Source organism: Carcharhinus amblyrhynchos, chromosome 1 (genome assembly GCF_965287045.1).
Source record: "Carcharhinus amblyrhynchos chromosome 1, sCarAmb.v2.hapA, whole genome shotgun sequence".
NCBI classification, from domain to species: domain Eukaryota; kingdom Metazoa; phylum Chordata; class Chondrichthyes; order Carcharhiniformes; family Carcharhinidae; genus Carcharhinus; species Carcharhinus amblyrhynchos.
The window spans coordinates 126,658,708-126,680,157 of NC_137324.1; the positions used below are offsets into that span (position 1 = coordinate 126,658,708).

The 21,450-nt window shown below is 41.5% G+C and overlaps 1 protein-coding gene across 2 annotated transcripts in view; it reads right to left on the reverse strand.

The window, feature by feature from the left end:
- LOC145344886 (small integral membrane protein 31-like) overlaps positions 1–20,175 on the reverse strand; it is a 40,573-nt gene extending 20,398 nt beyond the window's left edge. Inside the window, exons 1-3 of one of the 2 annotated variants that reach the window (XM_080192174.1) lie at positions 20,032–20,175; positions 12,101–12,233; positions 3,097–3,158 (exon numbers count right to left, since the gene is read on the reverse strand). In XM_080192174.1, the coding sequence (XP_080048300.1) occupies positions 3,097–3,158; positions 12,101–12,212 (174 nt within the window). In that variant the 5' untranslated portion in view covers positions 12,213–12,233; positions 20,032–20,175. Of the gene's footprint in view, positions 1–3,096; positions 3,159–12,100; positions 12,234–20,026 lie in introns of both variants that reach the window. The other variant, XM_080192165.1, reaches the window with a different exon arrangement.
- Positions 20,176–21,450: the final 1,275 nt, after the last annotated feature.

Genomic DNA, 21,450 nt, shown 5'->3' on the forward strand with positions numbered 1-21,450 from the left:
GTGTCACTGGCAGGTCCTTACACCTTCATCAGAAAGTAAGTATCACTTACTGAGTTGCATAATTAATAGACTATCCAATATCTGTATTTACATCTCTGTCCTTGAGTGTTGAAAGCCCTTCAGAGTAACAAATATATTAAGCTTACATGGAGGCAGACGGGAGGTCCTATTTAATGTGTATCAGAAAACCACAATGTTTCAGCATTTTCTGGTGCTGCCTGCTGCAAGAATTATCATAGGTGAATTGAAAAACTTCAACAGTTTAAAGTTACCTATTAGTGTCACGAATAGCTACATTAACACTGCAATGAAGTTACCATGAAAATTCCCTAGTTGCTCCACCCTGGTGCCTGTTTGGATATATAGAATCTTAGGAATCCAACAGCGCAGAAAGAGGCCACTTGGTCCATCGAATCTGCATTGACAACAAGCCCACCTAGACCCCATCCCCATAACCCCATTATTTACCCCACTAATCCCTCTAACCTACATATCCCGGGACACTAAGGGGCAATTTAGCATGGCCAATGCACCTAATCCGCACATCTTCCAACTGTGGGAGGAAACTCACATAGACATGGGGAGAACGTGCAGATTCAGCACAGACAGTGACCCAAGCCGGGAATCGAATCTGGGTTCCTGGTGCTGTGAGGCAGCAGTGCTAACCACTGTGCCACCGTATTGCCCACACCAGAACTGGGACTGAAAAATCCTGCCCACCTACATAGACATGACTATAACATAGGCAATACAGTATACTTCAGATTATGACACATTTAGAAAATAATTAAAAATCTCTAACATCTCAGTTTTTTTGATTTTAGTACAGAAATTATATTTTCACAGTGTAAAAATAGAAAACAAAACAGATCACCTAATCATCTTCATGTTCTTGGCAACACAAGACTCTTCCCTTTTTTTAATACTTAAAAATCCAATTGTAAAAATACATAAATATTAATGAATTGTCTATCGTATATTTATCAATATATTGTTGACAACAAACTTCTAGACAAGAGACTAAGATATGTCAGAAATGTGCCCCATGGTACCACTTACTGGCCAGAACCTTTAACTACACTCCAACAGTTGACTAGTAAAATTGAATGAGGAATATTGATGTGACAATTTGTAATTGCAAATATTGAAACAAATGTGTGACTAAAATTGTGATAAAAGAAAGAGCTGTGGATCGGAAATGTGTGAGATGTTTAGCAGTAGACTTGTAAATTGTCCATGATCAGTTTGTGAACATAGGGCTTTTTAATACTTTACAAATCTACTGGGGAGACAAGCTTCAGAAACATGCTCCACTGTCATCATCAGAGTCTGAGAATGCAGCATAACAAGCAGTTAATATGGCGAAAATGAAGTGGAAATGTTGACATAGCAATTAGCTATGGTACTCGTTGACAGTGAAACATGGCAAATATGACACCACTGCAAATAAAGTTAATGAACAAGAAGTGTAAGCTCGAAATGGGATTTTTAGTCGTGGCCAAGCTTTTGTGAAAAGGAAGAATGCTCGCCACTCACTGCACTAATATCTGCCCACAGTGTCTTCAACGGCAGGCACTTGCTATCATTAGGCATCTGATCCACTGCAGCACCGTTCAAGAGAATCTCAGGCATTTACGAATAAGGGAAGCAAAAGCAACAGTCCTCAACCAATAACATTAAAGAATCCTCATTCAGACATACAGCAGGGTCTAATCCAGGAATTATAAACCAGAAAGTTGAATTAGATTTAAACTATGTATAAAAAGTGAAGTAAAGATTGGGAAAGACAGATGGGATTAAGAAAGAGAGATTAAAAAATACACAAAAAGTGAAAAAAAATTGTAAATCTGCAATACTGAGCAAATTCTGAAAGAGCAAGAGAGATTATTTGGCAGTAAGTACAAAGTATCATGTTGTTAAAAATTCACTTGTGGGTAAGTAACAAACTTCCACACCTTTACATTGCTTCCAATACAGAGTCTCTCAACAAGATACTGTCATATTGAAGCCTGTGGAGGAATAGAGTAACTTCCAGATTTCTGTCTTTGTGTCTGCTGTACTTCAGAAGTTGCTGTCGATTTACTTCACATACATGAAAGGCACTTATAGTTTCTAGATCAATATAGAAATACATATTTGTGTACCTAGAATTTCTATTATAGAGTTAGATGCTGACTCTGCCTTCAGCCTTGCAGCCTATTTGGTAGAGTTAGGGAGCATACCCTGATTTTGAAAGGTTATGCTGTGATTAAACATTTTCTAAAATGTGCCCTTTGCAGTCCTCAGGTTCTTCAGTGATCATCATTGTATGCTCCTAATTTTCCAAACTCACCAGTTGTCAACTACAAATTGGTCCAAGGAGCCAGTGAATAGAAAATAACTCATCGGCTCTCTCCATGATGGTGAATTGATCATCTGGAGAATGAGGGAAAATTCTACCCAATGAGGAGGACGTTTTTTGTGTCAGTTTAGATTGATATCCAGCAGTCTTTAGAAACCAGACTATTTCAGTAAAATGAAGGTGGGATGGTTGAATTACCACTATTGTTTGCAGGAATCCTGTTTCTCTTGGTGTTTGCCAGAAAGTCTAACTCTAGGATGTCAGTACAGGCACATATATAACACATTGGAAACTTGGATTGCAGACAATGATGATGGATTTAAGATTGACCTAGACTGAGCATTGTTGGATCCAATCCTGTTGAAGATTTTGAAAAGGTAGTTCCTCCAAATTGGCTCATTTGCTCAGCTTGAAAATAACATACGTTTCCTATCTGATGTAATGTGCTTCTCATTTCTGCTGGTGTATTCCACAGTGAATCAGGATGCTTTCAGTTTATGGTTATGTGATCACATAAATACTGTATGTACAGTGTGTACCATTTATAAAACATTTACACAGTTTTTTTTTTATTGCCTGACTTCCACACAGCCAGCAATCATGATATCAGGACATTCTTATCATTGCTTCTTCATTTGGTTTAGCTGTGTTTGTACTGAAATATATGCAGAGAATATTCTTGATGCCTGACAAGAGGTGACTGGTCCTTAGTCAACTGTTTAGGGTTCAATGGAATCAGATAGCTTTGCTTTCACCTTTTGCATGTTATTTTCCTTCTTGCTTTGCTGGCGATCTTTTTCTTTAGTTTCTTCATCTTCTAAAGAAAGAAATGTGACAAATTTCAATCAGGTGCTTTACTGCTGTCCTGCTAAACATATACGTACTTGGCAAGCTTCAAAACCCAGTTTCAGAAATGTTGCTGCTCCCTCTACAATCATATACAACTTCTAACCAATAGATATATTTCCCATTGAGATTGGCCTATATGAAGATAGACCATTTTTAAAAACTGGTGTGTTTTCTGCTCCTGCAAATCACGATTGGCTCCAATTATTTGTTGTAATTCAGAAAGGCTTTAATATAATGCCATGTTGGAGATTAATTTACAAAGTAGAGCATAGAATAGCTGGACAATTATTAAAGTAGACTGGCAAAGAGTTGCATCAAAGGGTGGTCATACATTGGAGTGGCAGGAAGCAAGTTGTCTGTTGTCCCATGGAACAGTTGTGGGACTATTGCTATTTACATTGTGCATCAACAGTTTTGAATTGTTTTCAAGACAGTGGGGTTACACGGATAGGGCTTGGGTGGGATTGTTGCCTCCTTCTGCACGGTAGGGATTCTATGATTCGAGAACTGTAAAAAATTACTGATAACATCAAGATTTGGCAGCTAAACAATCAGGAGTTGGTGGAGTGAAGTAGGCTCTCGATGGACTAAGTATGTTCAATTGAGAAATAGCAAATGAAAATCAAAGTAATTTCATGAAAAGTGACAAGACCAGAGAAAGAAAATAAACATTGCATTTATAAGTTTAGTGGTTAATAGACGATTAGGAAAATCATTTAGAAATCATTGGAGCTGCTCACGTAGTGATAAATGATGCAAATAGAAGCTTGAATTGAGAACACAAATCACAGGTTGTGATGCTGAGTTTGTACAGGGCATTATTGGTTTGTCCACATTTTGAACACTATGTACTATTTTAGATGCTACGTTACAGGAAGGACACAATGACACTGGAAATGGTATAGCACTAGGCAGGCTTTCTGTCATTAGGCATCAGGATGTGGAGATGCTTTCGTTGGACTTGGGTAAACACAGTAAGAAGTTTAACCTGGTGTTGTGAGACTTCTTACTGTATCACTCTCAGGTACAGAGAGATGCTACAAATTTGAGTGTATTTATTCTAAGACAGAGAGAGGATATTATTGATGCTCTCAGGATTCTTAAGGTTAAGAATAAGATGAAACTTAAGAAATTTTCACCATGACAATGACAAGAAAGCACATTGGGTGAAGTGCAGAAAAGAGAACATAAATGGGCAGATCAGATATAATTATTTCACACAGTAGGCAATGAATGTATGGACAAGATATTGAAACTAATTATGATAAGAGGTTATCAATATCAATTGAGAGATATAAATGTTCTGCTATTGAACCTTGAGTCTGGTTAGATGGTCATAGACCAAACTGACCTTTTGAATCTTGCAACTTCTTATTGCTCAATTTGGAACAGTGCTCGAGGCTGGACTATTAGGGATATTAGTGATAAATGCGTCTTTTGCAATAAACCAATCAACAATGAATCCATAGTGCAATGGCCAAATTTCCAAGTGACAGACCTTATTATTCAATTTAGAAAAACAGCAAATTTATTCAAATAGCCCAGTCAATAATAAGAGGATTAAGAAATAAAGGAAACTGCATTTTTGTAGATACCTTGTCACATCCAAAGGACAACTGAAATTGCTTCACAAATAAGAAATGACTTCAAAAGTGCAATCACTGTGCAGGTAGACAGATAACATACACAAAGTCTCACGGCCGGCAAATTAGTAATTTGGGCCATTCAGCCTGCTCTGCCTTCAAATAGATCATGGCTGATCATGTACCTTTAGGCCTTTGATTACATTAGTTGAGGGAAAAATTAAGATGGTGACACTGAAAAAACATTTAACCTTCATCAAGTGCCTTGGATGTGTGCCTCAGTCAGCCAATTTAGGATCAGGTGTGTGTCAAATGAAATAGGTAGATGATTGATGAAGAAACAAAGGTGAATATATTCGTGCTGCCCGCAGGAGGCTTCGTGTAATTTCATCATCAAATCCTGAGATATTAACACACAAATTATCATTAAATCATTCTGATGTGAAGTATCCAATTCAATGAATGGAGAGGAAGATGATTTGTCGTGAAGGGATGATTCTGAAACTGAAAGCACCAAAATCTCACCCAGAGTGGGTTCCTTATGATGATGTCATCACCAAAGTGACTCAAAATATATCTGATAGACTTTTTGCATCAGAAATGCCGAGCACAATTCATAACAGTTTTAAAAACATTTTGATTATGATTTAAGTTATCTTGTAGATTTAATTCATTCAATAGAATTATCACATTGATTTAATTTGAATGATCAATTTATAATATTGTTCACATTTTAGAACAGTGGCCACCTTCACCAACACTGATGCTTCACAGTTTACGCTCAGCATAGAAATTGACTCTGATTTTTAGAAGAATACTTCAAGGCTCCAAAATTTGACTTATATGGTGTGATCTATGCTAATTTTATCTGGATGTTCCTTTACCCCTTATACTTTTATTTGTCAATGTGGTAACATAATGGGTGGCTGCATTTATATGCTAACTAAAAGACATGGAAAGTGAAGGACCGTGCCAAATATTACAGGATTTGGTGTCAGTTTACAGGATCCATTAACACACAGTCCAGTATCTAAGTATGGCATAATCTACAACTTGCAGTATGAAGCAACATAGGTTTGCCCTGCTGTCCGGTTACCACGGTCCCTAAAAGACAATCATTGAATAGCTTGTTTGCCAATGCAATGCATTTTAGAAAGCTATGTCAATATTTGGTAAGTCACCCTTCAGTGAAACAATCATTGATTATCATCAGCATCACTTCCTCTGAATGCACAAGATATCTAGCCCAATGTTCCAGCAGAATCAGAACAGGCTAAAATAATTATTCAGGAATAGCATTCCTACATTGGATATAACAAGATCTTAGCAAAATTTTTAATGTGGAAGTTAGAACTCAAAGAAAGATACTTCAAAGAGCAATAGTGACCTTTATACAAGCAATTCGAGGATATATCTGTTTTTTATTATTTCAATTTGCAGGGATAAGTGACCTTTGTCCTTCTTTCTATGAGCATCCATTAAATGATCATCAGAGTTGATTTTAAAGCAGCACAGTTGGGTAATAAGGACATTTTATAATCTAGTACAAAGAATGCAATCACTTAAAACTCAATTTTTACATGAAGGATCTCATATGTTGGAAAGTAATGGAGTAACTGGATAAGATTGGCATTTTTTGCTCCAAAGGAGGACACACACAAAACCAAAGGTGCTTGACCTCATCATTAGATCAATCCCATGCTTAAATTTTTAATTGTTTGAGTTTTAGGGGTGCTGTAACATCATAGTGCTGCAATCTGATCTTGAAAGTGACAGATGAAGTTATGTCCAGGGGAATGTGGAACTGAGCCATGACAGACCAGCCATGATCTTATTGAATGGCGGGGCAGGCTCGAAGGGCTAGATGGCCTACTCCTGCTCCTATTTCTTATGTTCTTATGTTCATATAACAACTCTATTGATTTTCTTACTGGGAACAGTTTCAAAATCTGGATCTCTTTATTATTCAGGTTAGCAGCTGTCCCAGAAGCTGAGGTGCTAAAAGGGAATGCCTGATTAAATACAGAGTTATTCCACACAGCATTTCTTCCTCCTTCATTTGAAAATTGATGTACTTTCTACTGTTCTTCATCTAAAGATATTGATTCCTTACAGGTTTGATCTCTGGTCCCTGCTGTGTTAGCTGAGGCAGCAGTGCCTTCTAGCACATGGCTTGTGTGGTGAATATTGATGTGTGAACCCAGGAAGTGAGTTTTGGCAGATTATTCAGTTCGATGCTTGGTGCCACACAAGCCCAGCTTGTTGCCATTCAGATTCATACTGATGGCCTCATGGCTGCTGAGACCAATTGTGGTTTTTATTTCCCCCAACACCTTCTCGAGCTCTACTGGGGATGGGCTACAAATACTGACCTTGCCACTCTTGCTCAAATTACATGAATAAGAATCTGAGATGGCCTGTCACCGAGGGACAGTAAAGTGGGGAATTGATGAATGAGGGGGATCTGCAATTGCTTTCAGGGGAACTGGAGTTTATGATGAATTCATGAACAGTCCATTTAGAATGTGGATATATTGAATGCCTCCACTGTTATTCCTCCTCCTTCTCTACCACTGGGATGGCACAGTGGTTAGCACTGCTGCCTCACAGCACAGGGACTCAGGTTTGATTCCTAGCTTGGGTAACTGTCTGTGTGGAGTTGCATGTCTGCATGGATTTCCTCCGGGTGCTCCAGTTTCTTCCCACAGTCTGAAAGATGTGCTGGTTAGGTGTATTGGCCATGCTAAATTCTCCTTCAGTGTACCCAAACAGGCACTAGAGTGTGGCGACTAGGGGATTTTCAAAGTAACTTTATTACAGTGTTAATGTAAGCCTACTTGTGACACTAATAAATAAATTTTAAAACCTTTAGCAGCAGGGGCTGCAGCTTCGTAATCATCAGGTTTCTGAAGAGGCAGCAAACCACCATGAATCAGAAGATCCACTTTGGTGAGTAATGGAGAGACCCTGAGCAATCCAGGGACCAGAACAGTGGGTTCAGCATCTCGCTGGCCTGCTCAATAGTGATCCTCATTGCAGCATGGTTCTCATTGCATGAGTGCTGGCCACACGCAGTGGAGCTGCGAAGGGGAGGTGTTGAGTGGATAGTCTGTGTTACCAACATGCCACCATACTTGCCATGATGGCTAGTAAACTACTGACATGGTGGAACGGCACAAGATGAATGAATCGTGACTGCTGTATAAGTTGACTTCTTGCTGGAGTAAGCTAACAGGCATTTCTGCTAGACGTTGTCACATGGCTATTCATCAAGTGTGAGCCTACAGCAGGCACAGGTAAAGAACAGGAATGGTAATGAAGCTGGAGACTGATCCCCACTCTCCTACCCCGGCTTTCCTGGGGATTACCGGGAAAATACACATTTTGAGGGGTACCTAAAGCATTGCTGAAGGACTCCCTTAGATGGAGTCAGACAGAAAACTAAGGAGAAAAAAATATAAGAAGCAACATCTTTCTTTTAGCTTCCCCAGTAATCTTCTGGCCTGTTTTTCAGCAAACGGTCTGAAATGCAAGTATTTGGAAAAATAGTAGATTTCAGACCACATGAGGTGACTGATCCACACCTCAAATCTATTTCCCTAATAAAATTCTAGCTGATTCATTCTTAAAGCTCCAATTTCCAAGCTCCCACAGCTTTTATGGGGAGAAACACTAAATTGAAGCTCAGTGCCAATTAGGGAAAATGAGCTAAAAATTCCTCTCAGATTCCCTAAGGTGACTGAAATGAGTTCAGGCCACATTGATCATGACTTTCATTATTTGACATACACCTCAGGCATACTGTGATCTCTTTCTCAGTCAGGGTTTATGTCTTCATTCATTCATACTTTTTATAGTATACAGAGATATCTTTGGGGTGATTTTAGCAGCTCCCTATATCTTCTTTCTGGTTGCAAAGAGGTTGAGAAGAGGAGGAGAGAATTCAAGACTTCCACTGCCCTTTATATGCAAAAGTACTTCCCAATTTCACTCCTGAATGGATGAACTCTAATTTTAAGATTATGTTCCCGTGTTCTTGATTTAATTTGATTTGATTTATTATTGTCACATATGTTAGCATGCAGTGAAAACTATTGTTTCTTCTGTGCTATACACTCAAAGCATACTGTTCACAGAGAAGGAAATGAGAGAGTGGAGAATGTAGTGTTACAGTCATAACTAGGGAAAGATTAACTTAATGCGAGGTAAATCCATTCAAAAGTCTGACAGCAGCAGGGAAGAAGCCGTTATTGAGTCAGTTGGTACATGGCCTCAGACTTTTGTAACTTTTTCCTGACGGAAGAAGGTGGAAGAAAGAATGTCTAGGGTGCGTGGGGCCTTTAATTATGCTGGCTGCTTTGCTGAGATAACGGGAAGTGTAGACAGAGTCAATGGATGGGAGGCTGGTTTGCATGATGGATTGGGCTACATTCACAACCTTTTGTCGTTTCTTGTGGTCTTAGGCAGAGCAGGAGCCATACCAAGCTATGATACAACCAGAAAGAATGCTTTCTATGGTGCATCTGTAAAAGTTGGTGAGAGTCGTGACTGACATGCCAGATTTCCTTAGTCTTCTGAGAAAGTAGAGGCGTTTGTGTGCTTTCTTAACTATAGTGTCAGCATGGGGGGAACCAGGATTCATGAAAATTGCTTCTCTGCATCAATCCTAATAAATTTTGACATTTTAGGCAACTCTATCAGATCATCTTCTATGCCCTATGCAACTTAATGCAAGCTGGCTTCAAAATGTAATCCCCAAGCCCCTGTATCATTCCAGTAAATTTGTACAGTATAGTAAAGGATTTGCCTAGCAGCAATAGCAACAAGAATTTTAAAAGGCCTGAAAGGTAGAAATCTTCCTAGCAACAATAATAGCCAGCACTTCTAGGGTCAGGCAAGTTTCCAAAAGTGATCAGGACATTCCAAAGACATGAGCATGTCTAAAGATAATCAGGTGTGAATTGCTGTAGGAGCAGAAATAGAATACTTAGACGACTGTTATAGAAATGTTAAGTTCTCTAAGAAGAAACCATTTACCTAAATGGTTGAGTGATTTAGGGCTATAGGAATGCTAAGCTCCACAGAAGAAAATAATTTGAGATATGTAAACAGCTGACTCTCGAGTATGAAATAACCAAAAGGGAATCAGCATAACTGTTGCCTTCCTCAGAAGCAGACACAGTACACACCTCATAGCCAGTGGCAGTCCATAACTCAAAGCTTGGAGGCTAGGATCCATTCCACTGCCAATGGGTCCTGAAGCATCTTTTATTTCTCAGAGATGCTATAGCGGGCACCTAATATAGCCAAGGCATTGTAAGAAAACCTTTGTGAAGGCAGTGTTACTACCTTCGCTGGACCCGGAAAAGATGTTTCCCAGATTTGATCATCACCCCTGTATTGTGTGGTAACTATAAGTTGGATCTGACTTACGCATTTATTTAATTTGAATTTTATTTGCGAAAGGAAAGTCTTAGTGAGTTCAGAGATTGTAGATTTTTTTTGGAACAAGGAGTAGAAACAGATTACTTAGATAACTGCTATAGAAATGTTAAATTCTTCAAGAAGAAACCATTTACCTTGGTGTAATTTCTCCTTAAACATACATAGAACTGTGTATGCATTTTATTATTTATAAACTTGAGTGTCTTAGGGTATTGTAGTCCTTCACGTCTGCATTTTCCTTTTCTTTTAAGTTAATAAATTTTTTTTAATAATTGTTATACAATATCTGGAATGCTTCCTCACTGGGTTTTATGTGACTCCTTACAATATTCCAAAAATACGAGACATGAATTGATGTTTCAAGTTGGGACACCCTCACACGTAACATCAGCATGGTTTGTGACATGTATATTTTCCAAAGCCAGTGTATCCTTCCTGGGACGTGGTGAGTAAATCTTTATGTATTGTGTAGAGTATAGGGCTAACGGTAGGACTCAGAATAGTGTGGATGAACAGAGGGATCTAGGTGTATGTGTACATAGATCCCTGAAAGTTGGGAATCAAGTAGATAGGGTTGTTAGGAAGGCATATGGTGTCTTGGCGTTTATTGGTAGGGGGATTGAATTTAGGAGCCGCAGCGTCATGTTGCAACTGTACAAGACTCTGGTGCGGCCACACTTGGAGTATTGTGTGCAGTTCTGGTCCCCACATTATAGGAAGGATGTGGAGGCATTGGAGAGGGTGCAGAGGAGGTTTACCAGGATGTTGCCTGGTATGGAGGGGAGGTCCTATGAGAAGAGACTGAGGGATTTGAGGTTGTTTTTGTTAGAAAGAAGGCGGCTAAGAGGGGACCTTATTGAAACATATAAGATGATTACAGGTTTAGTTAGGGTGGACAGTGATAGCCTTTTTCCTCGGATGGAGAAAGCTAGCACGAGGGGGCATAGCTTTAAATTAAGGGGTGGTAGTTATAGGATGGATGTCAGGGGTAGGTTCTTTACCCAGAGGGTGGTGAGGGATTGAAATGCCCTGCCTGCTGCAGTTGTAAATGCGCCTAGTTTGGGGGCGTTTAAGAGATCCGTGGATAGGTTTATGGATGGAAAGGGTTTGGTTTAGGTTAGAGGGTCATTGCTTTTTAACTGGTCGGCGCAACATCGTGGGCCGAAGGGCCTGTTCTGCGCTGCAATGTTCTATGTTCTATGTTCTGTTGCAGCAGATGGAGTCTAACCAAGACACTATACAAATAACTTCCTACCCTTTGTATTCCAGTCCCCTTTAGATGAGGACCAATTTTCCATTCATATTCGATTGCTTTCTTTCCTACATGCAAGGACCTACCAAACAGCAAGTCTGACAATGAACTGGGTTCAAAACAGTGGGGTTTGTCATTTCAAGGAGGTGACACCTGAAGTACACTCACTAGTTGCAAAATGGCACAGTGGATCAGAAAAATCAGCCGTAAGGTTATTTAGCTACTGGGAGAACAGAACTGAGCCCAGACCTGACCTCATCTGGCACAGATCCCCAGACATTTCCAATAGAGTGAATTTGATAACAAATATGGAACAGGAATCCTGACTGATTTTCCCCACTCTCTTGGGGACCAATTGTTGTACTGTATTACAACCTCTGAGAGGATTAGCTAATGAGGTAGATAGCTGAGAACTTCCTGTTCCATATTAGCACATGAACTCACCAGAGGAATTATACAGCATTTTAAAGCAAATTTCTTACTTTTAAATTGTGAGAAGACAACTTATCTTGGATATGGTCCATCATTAAATAGTAAATAACATAAATATTCAAGTTCAGAAAAAAACTTCTTTTCAGAATGGTATCGCACCTATTGCTGGTGAAATCTTATATATTGAAACAGACGTACCTGTAGTTTCCAATTCTGGGTTATTGTAGATTGACATTAAAGTAAATAAAGAGAAAATCACAAAAGCCAACAAGATGAAAGCCACTTCAAGGTTGGTGAAAGGCAGCTCCATGTAGCAATTGGCCTCAAGAGTCTAGAAGGGATTTGTAAAAAATGCACAGTATTAGGAAATACAAGTTATTGAAATATAGCACCAGCGACTTGGTAGAAAACATGTGAACAGACTTTTACATACAAAGGCTTGAAGATGTGAAAAGCTAATTGTTTCAGTGAACAAACTTGTTTTTCTGCTTGTAGTCATTACTCCTCTGGGACTGAAGTTAGAGCTGTGTCATATTTTGTCAGAAGTCTGATAGACTGGGGTAAAAGGAGGCAGTATGGGAAATACATGGGCCTGCTCCCTCCCGCTCCCTATTGCACGCGTCACATTGGCCGACCAATCAAATGGAACGTTAGCCAGTTAATGTGGTCCGTGAGAGTCCGAGGAAACTTGGCGGGTGGGAGACAAGCTAGGTAAGGAATTAGAAGTCAGTCCTGGTCTCCAATTTAAACGTATGCTGCTCTCTCACTTTCTCCTTAATTGTTCTGTCAGCCATTAAGAAAAGTACACTAATAGTCACAAGCTGTCACCTTCAGCAGCCGACTCTGCTGCAATATGCACTCGTTAATGGTCTTTTCATGCATCCCTGTGACACCCCCACATAGAATCATAGAATCCCTACAGTGTAGAAGAGGCCATTTGGCTCATCGAGCCTGCACCATGACCCCATACATTACCATGGCTAATCCATCTAACCCACAGATCTTGGGCCACTTACGGGCAATTCCGTATGGCCAATCCACCTATCTTGCACATCTTTGGGAGAAAATCAGAGCATCTGAGGAAACCCATGTAGACACACAGAGAGAATATGCCAACTCCACACAAACAAACAGTAACTCTGGGTTCCCGCAGCTGTAAGGCAGCAGTGCTAACCGTGCCATAGAAACATAGAAACACAAAGTAGGAGTAGGCCATTTGGCCCTTTGAGCTTGCTCCACTATTCATTTTGACCATGGCTGATCATCGAATTCAATATCCTGATGCCTCCTTCTCCGCATGTTCCCTTGATCACTTTAGCCCCAAAAGCTATATCTAATTTCTTCTTGAAATCAGACGTTTTGACCTCAACTACTTCCTGTGGTAGTGAACTCCATACATTCACCACCTTCTAGTGAAGAAATTTCTCCTCACCACAGTCCTAAAAGATTTACCGCTTATCCTCAAACTATGACCCCTAGTTCTGCACTATCTGATGTAACTAATATATTGGAAGAAAATACATACCTAATGTAACTAACTCCCAAAATTTTTCCCATATCTTCTAAAAAATGGACTGGATCAAAAAGAATTATAGTCTATCAGCTTTTTAATATGATGTGGAGTTGCTGGCATTGGACTGGAGTAGGCACAGTAAGTAGTCCCACAACAGCCAATAGGTTTATTTAGTAGCACGAGCTTTCGGAGTGTTGCCCCTTCATCAGGTGAGTTCATCACCTAATGAAGGGGCAACACTTTGAAAGCTTGTGCTACCAAATAGACCTGTTGGACTTTAACCTGGTGTTCTGAGACTACTTACTGAGCTTTTAATAAGTTGAATAACTTGTTAATTGATCTTTTTGTGAAGACAGACAGAAATTGTGAAGACAATTTCAGGACCCGCTTGCCTTTTGTATTATTGGGGATTGGTGGGATCATGTTGGATTGCCAACCCAACGTCATCCTGCCATATGTTAAATAGGCGGGATGAGGGAGGAGAGTGAATGGCCTCCATAAAATACAGCTTGTATTTCTTTGTTGTAATAAACTGTCCAGTGATGTCAGAGCTACAAAGTGCAAATTCTGATGCCCAGTCCATGTGTTGGATGCAAGATAATCAAAGACTTGGTCAAAGAGATAAGTTTTCAGGAAATGTTTGAAGTGGTGAGATGGAATGGCTGAGAGAGGCAAATTCAGGGACCAGGCCCAAGACGGTTGCTCTGACAGTGAAGCAGAGCATTATGAGTGGGGTTGCACAAAAGACTAGAGATTGAAGATCAGAGGACATAGAAGGGAATGTAAATCTGGAGAATGTTGAAGAAATAGGTTGGAGCTAGGCAACCAACAGGGAGTTTTGAATTTACAGCTAATAAAATGTGTTACAGCCAAACTTGATCCAAATGCAGCACTTTCTAGCATGAAGTACCATACAGTGATCAGTGGCAGGGGCCTTGCCTGATTATTTCCTCTTCTCCAAATTAGGAGTCCTGAGATCAATTAACCTAGCTCAATATCCAGATCAATTGAGATCAGCTAACTCAACATGGTCCTGGAATGTTTAATTATTCCCATTCTCCCTCCATTTCTCTTTAATGCAAAATGACTCTACATATTTGGGTATTTTGAAAAGAATGTGATCCAGGCAGGCCAAAATCAATGCATTACTTTTCAGGTTGTAAAGAGTTCATCACATGCCATCACTGAGTTGACTTTGTAACAATTCTTCCTGTTGCTATGCGACACCATGGCCCTCAGTGGGTAGGTTTGCATTCTCATATTACTCAGTGCAAACTTTGAGTAACAGATGGGACTGACTTTATTCCTGGGACCCAGTTGAGATGTAATGCTGCCTGTGGACATTGATCAGTGTACACACTAGTACTTCTTAACTTGTGGATAAAAGGAGTGGCTTTCTCAACAGTCCCCAGTTGGAAGCTTCTGTTATGCCATTGTTCCCTGATGCAAATGTGTTTTTATATTATTCATTTAAAACCAGAAAAGTGAGGATTTCCTTTGCTTGCTAGAACAGGAGCTAGATTGCACATTTTTGCATTGGAATCAGAAGTCATTTACAGTGTTGAAAGAGGTTATTTGGCCCATCAAGTTCATGCTGTCTCTTAGTAGAGCAAATCAGTCACTCTCATTCCCCCACATATCCCTGCAGTCCAATCCCTTTGTTACCTATCCAATTTCCTTTTGAAATTACTGACCATCACTGCTTCCACCAGTCTTATGGATGGTGAGTTCCAAGTTATTGCCACCGGCTTTATTGAAAATGTTCTTTCTCAGATTCTCCCTACATTTCTTGCCCAAACCCTTATATCTATATTCCTTGTAAAAGCTAAAGGAACACAGTTTTTCCAATAGGATGGAGAGAGATCTCCATATCCAGAGAAAGACATGTGAAGTGTTGGTTGCTAGACCATCAGTTCACTGTGTACCTAATGGTAACTGATCTCTCCAAAGTAGGTTGCTGTCAGAATGCAGCATTGTAGGCTTATGTATACCTAATTACTGTTGGCAACATATTGGGTAAGAAGCAATGAGATATCTGGGGAAGCCTGCCACCAGCTCTGTCTCATACATGATACCATATTGGAAGTCTCCTTAATTGTCACCATTTCAGAATTCAACAGCCAGGCCAAAGGAAGCCTGGTGGAAAAACACGCCGTGCTCTCCATGTTTCCCTCCTGGCTAGACTATGCCGATTCCCTTTCCTAAAGAGTTTGGGTTTTGTGATACTGTTACCTGAACTGAGATCACTTTGGCCAGAAATCCCAAAGCAATGCCAAATGGGTTGGTTGCATTCCAGACAGTTTCATCAAGTAGCCTGTCTATTCTAACCATCCAGTAAAATAACTTGTTTTCCAAGCTACAGTATTTCATGACTAATTATTCAAAGACCACAATTCACTGAAAAAAAAACCAAGGTGCTGGGAGCAGTGGAAAAATCGGAATGTTTCCCATTGGCGTTGGCAGCACCTGTCGGGTGGGATTCACCCACTTCTAGTATTTTAAATTACTCATAGCAAAACCACTCCGTCCAGCTTGCCCTTCATGGAGGTTGGGGCACCATTTTTAAAGGGCACCCTGACCTCAGCGTTAAGAGACAGGCCCCTCTCCCACCCACCCCACCACAGAAATGGCAACCCTCCCAGTGACAAGGCCTCAATCCCCAACATAGGGGCATCCTCCCACCACCAATAAAAGGATGTGTCACTTCCCCCCACCCCCCACATAATACTACGTAGGCATGAGGATGACTGACACCCCCCCACTGTCCCCACAGCAATCTTCATTCCCCCCTCCACAAGAGAGACACTTTGAGATCAGGTCCACTCAGGCCCTCCCCTCTCAGGTCCACCCCTGGGCAGTGTCCTGGCACTGATGCTCTGGCAGTGCCACCTCAACCTGGCACCTTGGACCCCAAGGGAAGGCAAGGGGTGTTGTGCTTATATGCTCCTCTGCCACTGCCAGGCTGAAGAGTGATGGTGCTCCAAGGGACCTGTGGGTTGTGTCAGCTCAGACCAGTGTCTAGCAGCTGGATTGTCCCTTCTAGTCCTGGGAAAAGTGGAGACCACTCTCAGTATGGGGATCTCAAGCACTTTTCACTTCAAAATCTTCACTCATGTCTATGTGCTATGAAACCTTTGAAGTGGCCTGGTCTCTTTAATATCCATACCTCTTGGACACCTGGAAGTGTTTAAAATCACTGCAGTATTCCATTCTGCAGAAAGGATTGCCATTGCTCTCTCAGAAGATCCCTTTGAAGTCCTCAGACTGACAGGAGATGTCAGTTTCAGTAGGTGATTCCCTTTTGTAGTCTGAATGAGCAGGTGCAGCATGGTCATTTTGATCTGCTCTGATTGATAGCTGCACAGCAGATCAGATAGTTCATTGTAGACACAATCCAGTAAGCCTCATGGATCTCCTCATGCCACCAGACCTACTCACTCAGCATCATTCCTTTAACATTGCCTTTTTTTTCCCCTAGGTCTCTGAGCCTTCCTGGAAAGCTCAAAAGCCTCGACGAGATTTGTGTTTGTTCCATTTCATGCTCCACTATGTTTAACCAACCTTTGATTGACAGGTTGAATAAATGACCCACTTGCCAGGAGCTTTGTTTGTTTCTCTTTCCCTTTCCCTTCACTATTGAATGCATCTCATGTTCCTAACCACAATGTTTATAAACATTCTGCCTTAGATTGACAGGTTGGATTAGCTGCTCACTAGCTTGGAGGATTCTCTCCTTCTTTTCTAAGTACAATGCTTAGAAATGAAAAATTTCAACTGAAAACTGTTTAAGACCACCATGTTAAGAGTGATATCCAGCCTTCCTAGGGCTTGAAGGGACAGGTCAGCCACAAGATCATTATCCCATGGGATAGTCCTGAGGTCAACCCCTTTCCCCAAGTTTCCCTTGGGGGACCCTCTCTCTGCAGTCTGGCAGCAACAGTGGGGCACATGGACACTTCCCCATTCTCCTTGGAGTCCAAGACGGGAGAATTGCAACAGATTTGATGCCCGGCACAATCCCCATATAGCTCTGATGCTCGATTCACTGGGCCATCACGATTCCCACCAGGGGTTAGGGGTCCTGGAGAATCACAGCCAGAGGGGGTGATTTTACCATCATGTCGCACCCGTTTTCAGGCATGATGCGGCTGTAAGATCGGGCATAAAGCGATTAGTGTAATTGGCGCTGGTTTTCATTACTGGTGCCATTTTATGAACACTGGGTTTCCGGCACGGTCAGCTTCTCGTTGGAAATGGACAAGAGGCAGGTTAATTTATTGAAATTTATTTAAAGAAGCGTTTACATGTTATTAGGGACCCCAGAACTCAATCACCTGGGCTCGCCTGCCTTTCTCAGCTCGCTGGGAAAGGTTCTTGCCGGCGAGGAATAGACATGCTCCCCATGTACGGGGAGCAGTCGATTTGGCCTCACCAGGGATGCTCCCCTAGGGAGCTGAGGGCAAGGGGGGTGTCCCTTGGGAAGTGCCAGACTGGCAGTGCCACCCTGGCAATGCCCACTGAGCAGCAGGGGTGTCAGCGGGAGTTGTATATTGGACCGCGGGCCCCCACAATTTCAAGGGATGGGGGAGTGCCTCAGGCTGCCTGCGTTAGCAGGGGCCTGGCAGTTCTCTCTTTGTCTGTCCCACCCCTGCTACTGCTAATGCACATGTGCAGCAGAGGCCTGCCCATGCGCACTACCTTCCTCTGCGGGTTTTTGGGTGCATTAAGCCCCACCCACAGGCTTTGGCAATGAGCAACAGGCTTGCTCAGAATTTTGCAGGTGGAGTGCATATGGGAGGCCTAAAAATGCCCAAAAAAAGATCTGAAACTCTCCCGAGTTTCAAGTCCGGTCAGCACTTAAGAAAAAAATTGGTAAAATACCACCCATAGTGTTTAAAGAAATTGAACACACTATTTGTAATGCCCCCATGATAGGCAGTGTCTAGGAGATTCATCTGTAACTCCTGCTGTCCTGCCATTAGCTGTAGGTAAGCAAACTAATTGGTGCAGAGCACTAATGTCAGAATAAGGATGAGAATAAAGCCTGCTTTTGCAGAACATGCAGCTTGTCCTGGGTTTGGCACTGCTAACTTACTTAGAGCTCAGCATTTTATACCCATGGCCAGCAGTTCTACAGAGACTAGCTCCTGCCCTTAAAGTAACTGGGAGATAATTAGTGCAGGAGCAGGTCATTTGACCCAACTACTTCCTGAGAGTTTTAATGCTCCACACATGAACCTCCACTTCAGGCTTGTGCAAGTGTGTGAAACTAAGGTAAACCTACAAAGGTGAAATGTGAGTATTGGTTGATAGAAATTGTTAGTGGATGAGTGATAGGAATGGTGAATTGAGCACTGTAAGAATATGTCATCTGAAGATTCATTCATAGTCCCTGACCACTTGTGCAAGACCACTGAACTTCCTTCAGCCTTTCAACCCAATTTTTGGCATTATACAGCATCGCTGTAAAGAAAACATGACTTTAATTTGTATTAGGCTGACAACCTGTGCCAATACTGAGGGAGTGCTGCACTGTCAGATATGCTATCTTTTCAAAGATGTTAAGCAGAGATCCCACCTGATTTTTAGATGGAGGTGTAAAATTCCAAAGCACAATTTAAAGAACGGCAAAGGAGTTCTCCCCAGTATTCCTCCAAAACTTTCTCAGACATCGCTATCAAAATAAATCATCCTGTTGTTTATCTCATTTTTGTTTGTGGGACCCTTGCTGTGCACAGGTTGACTCTTACAATAGTGAGTACGCTTTGAAAATATTTCATTGCTTTGTAAAGCACTTTGGGACGTCCTGAAAATATAAAAGGCAACATATAAAATGCAAGCATTTTCCTTTGCTACTTCCAGCAATTTTCCAGGAGCATCCAATTTAAAGCACAGCTATAAATAGAAGTACAGTAAATTCAATGATCCCACATTCCCAACAGGAGTGTAGTTCAGGAAATCAATACAACCATGTTGTAGCCCTGCATCAATCTCGCATGCTCTTTGAAGCACAGTAACCCACTGGGAGTGCAGGCTCTGTGAATTTATCCCATGTTGCCAGTTGTGGAGATTAAACAGTAAACCCAACTAACATTGTGAAAATGTTGAAATACTGAAAGTTTCAGATACTAGGAGACCTCTATACTTAACAAACGCAAAAGAACCAAAGCCTGTGCTGAATTTGTTAAGTAGGAGGAGGGGGATGTAAACAACCTATTTATCTCTTCTACACCCCTCAGTAATGAAGGAGATAACCGGCCAGTGTTCTCACCCTGACCTACATTCAGTGACCCCTGCTGACAGGTCATGTGTGCAGACAAAGTTGTTCCTGATTGTATTGCTTGCTGACATTGCACATTGTGACCTGTTCAGCTGTTTGGCTAAGCTACACACTGCCAGTAACAACTGAGGCTACCTGAGAAACTAATGCTGTTTTATTAATGAAACAAAACGCTGCTGGTTCCTGATTACACTCCCAGGAATCCTTTCCTCGAAACAGCAGCCTACCTTCTCGATTTAAAAAAAAATGACTCAAAGAGGAAAAGAGGAAGAAAACTTTTCTCAGCCTGTAAACAATCCAAGAAATGACAAAAAGTGAGTGAAATACTTACTGTACCTAAATCCCAGAGACCAGGTCATGTTGTAAACTACACCTATGTGGTTTCTGGCAGCTCCTTCAGTCCTCCGTTGTAACTTCGTTGCAGCTAATCTTTGCTGACTGTGTGTAAAGGTATCCAAAAGGTGAGTCGGAAGTCTTACTCCTTCCTGGTCCAAAGTCATCTGTGTGACAATAGCACAGATATATGAAAAAAAGTACCTGAGGAAATAACTGGGAGGAGTTGCTGAGTGTGATACTGCAACGTTGGCAGGGAATCGGACATCATCTGTTGAATTACCAGGTGACGTGGAAGAAAACTGGTTTAACTACTTAAAGCAAATATGAAATTATTATTTAATCGCTATGGCTGTAACCACAGAGCAAGTTATTCAGGTGTCAATCACAATCATGGTTCAAGGGGGGGGTTTTTTTGGGCCAATTTGTACCCTCTTCTCCAGGTGTTGACTGCTGTTGGGCTGTAACACCCCAGACACCAGATGACCCTTAGTTCCTCCGTCAACCAGCCATTTGTTCATGTGAACAAAATGCAAAAGCAACAGCTGCTGGAAATCTGAAAGGAGAAGTGGAAACAGCTGTAAAGGAGTAGCAGGTCAAATCTCATCTGTGAAGAACTGAAGGCAACCAGACTGGCAGCCCCTGATTCAGCTCCTCTTGTCTCCAACTCTGGACTTGATCATCCTTTGCCCTTCCTCCCAGTCTCCTCTGCTCCACTGCATAACATCCTGGCTCTAACTTTGGGTGAAGTTAAGCTGAAAATATAGGTTTAGAGCTATCTGTGCAGAGCCAATGTCCATTTCTCAACCCTGTGTGTCATTTGTCTTCACCATGCCTCTTTCCAACAACTGGAGCTCTGTTCCAATTAAACTTCGCAACTTCAGGATTAAAAGCAGTTGGATGGCACAGTGACAGTGGTTAGCATTGCTGCCTCACAGCGCCAGGGGCCCAGGTTCGATTCCAGCCTTGTCACTGTCTGTGTGGAATTTGCACGTTCTCTCCGTGTCCACACGGGTTTCCTCTGGATGCTCCGGTTTTCTCCCACAGTCCAAAGATGTGTGGGTTAGGGTGATTGGCCATGTAAAATTGACCCTAGTGTCAGGGAACTAGCAGAGTAAATGTGTGGGGTTATGGCAATAGGGCCTGGGTGGGATTGTGATCAGTACAGACTCGATAGGCTGAATGGCCTCCTTTTGTACAGTAGGGATTCTACGAAAGGTCACCATGTTAATTCAGTTTCTCCACCCACAGATACGACCTGACCTGCAGAGCCTTTTATGTTTTGTTATAACTGGGATGGCAGGAATGTGCAGTTTATCTAGCCAGATCGCAACATTAGTGTAAATGCTTAACTTGCACACCAAAATGACCCATTGTTTACCTTCTGTTAGACCCAGAATAGAAGATGCTTTAACCTGGTTT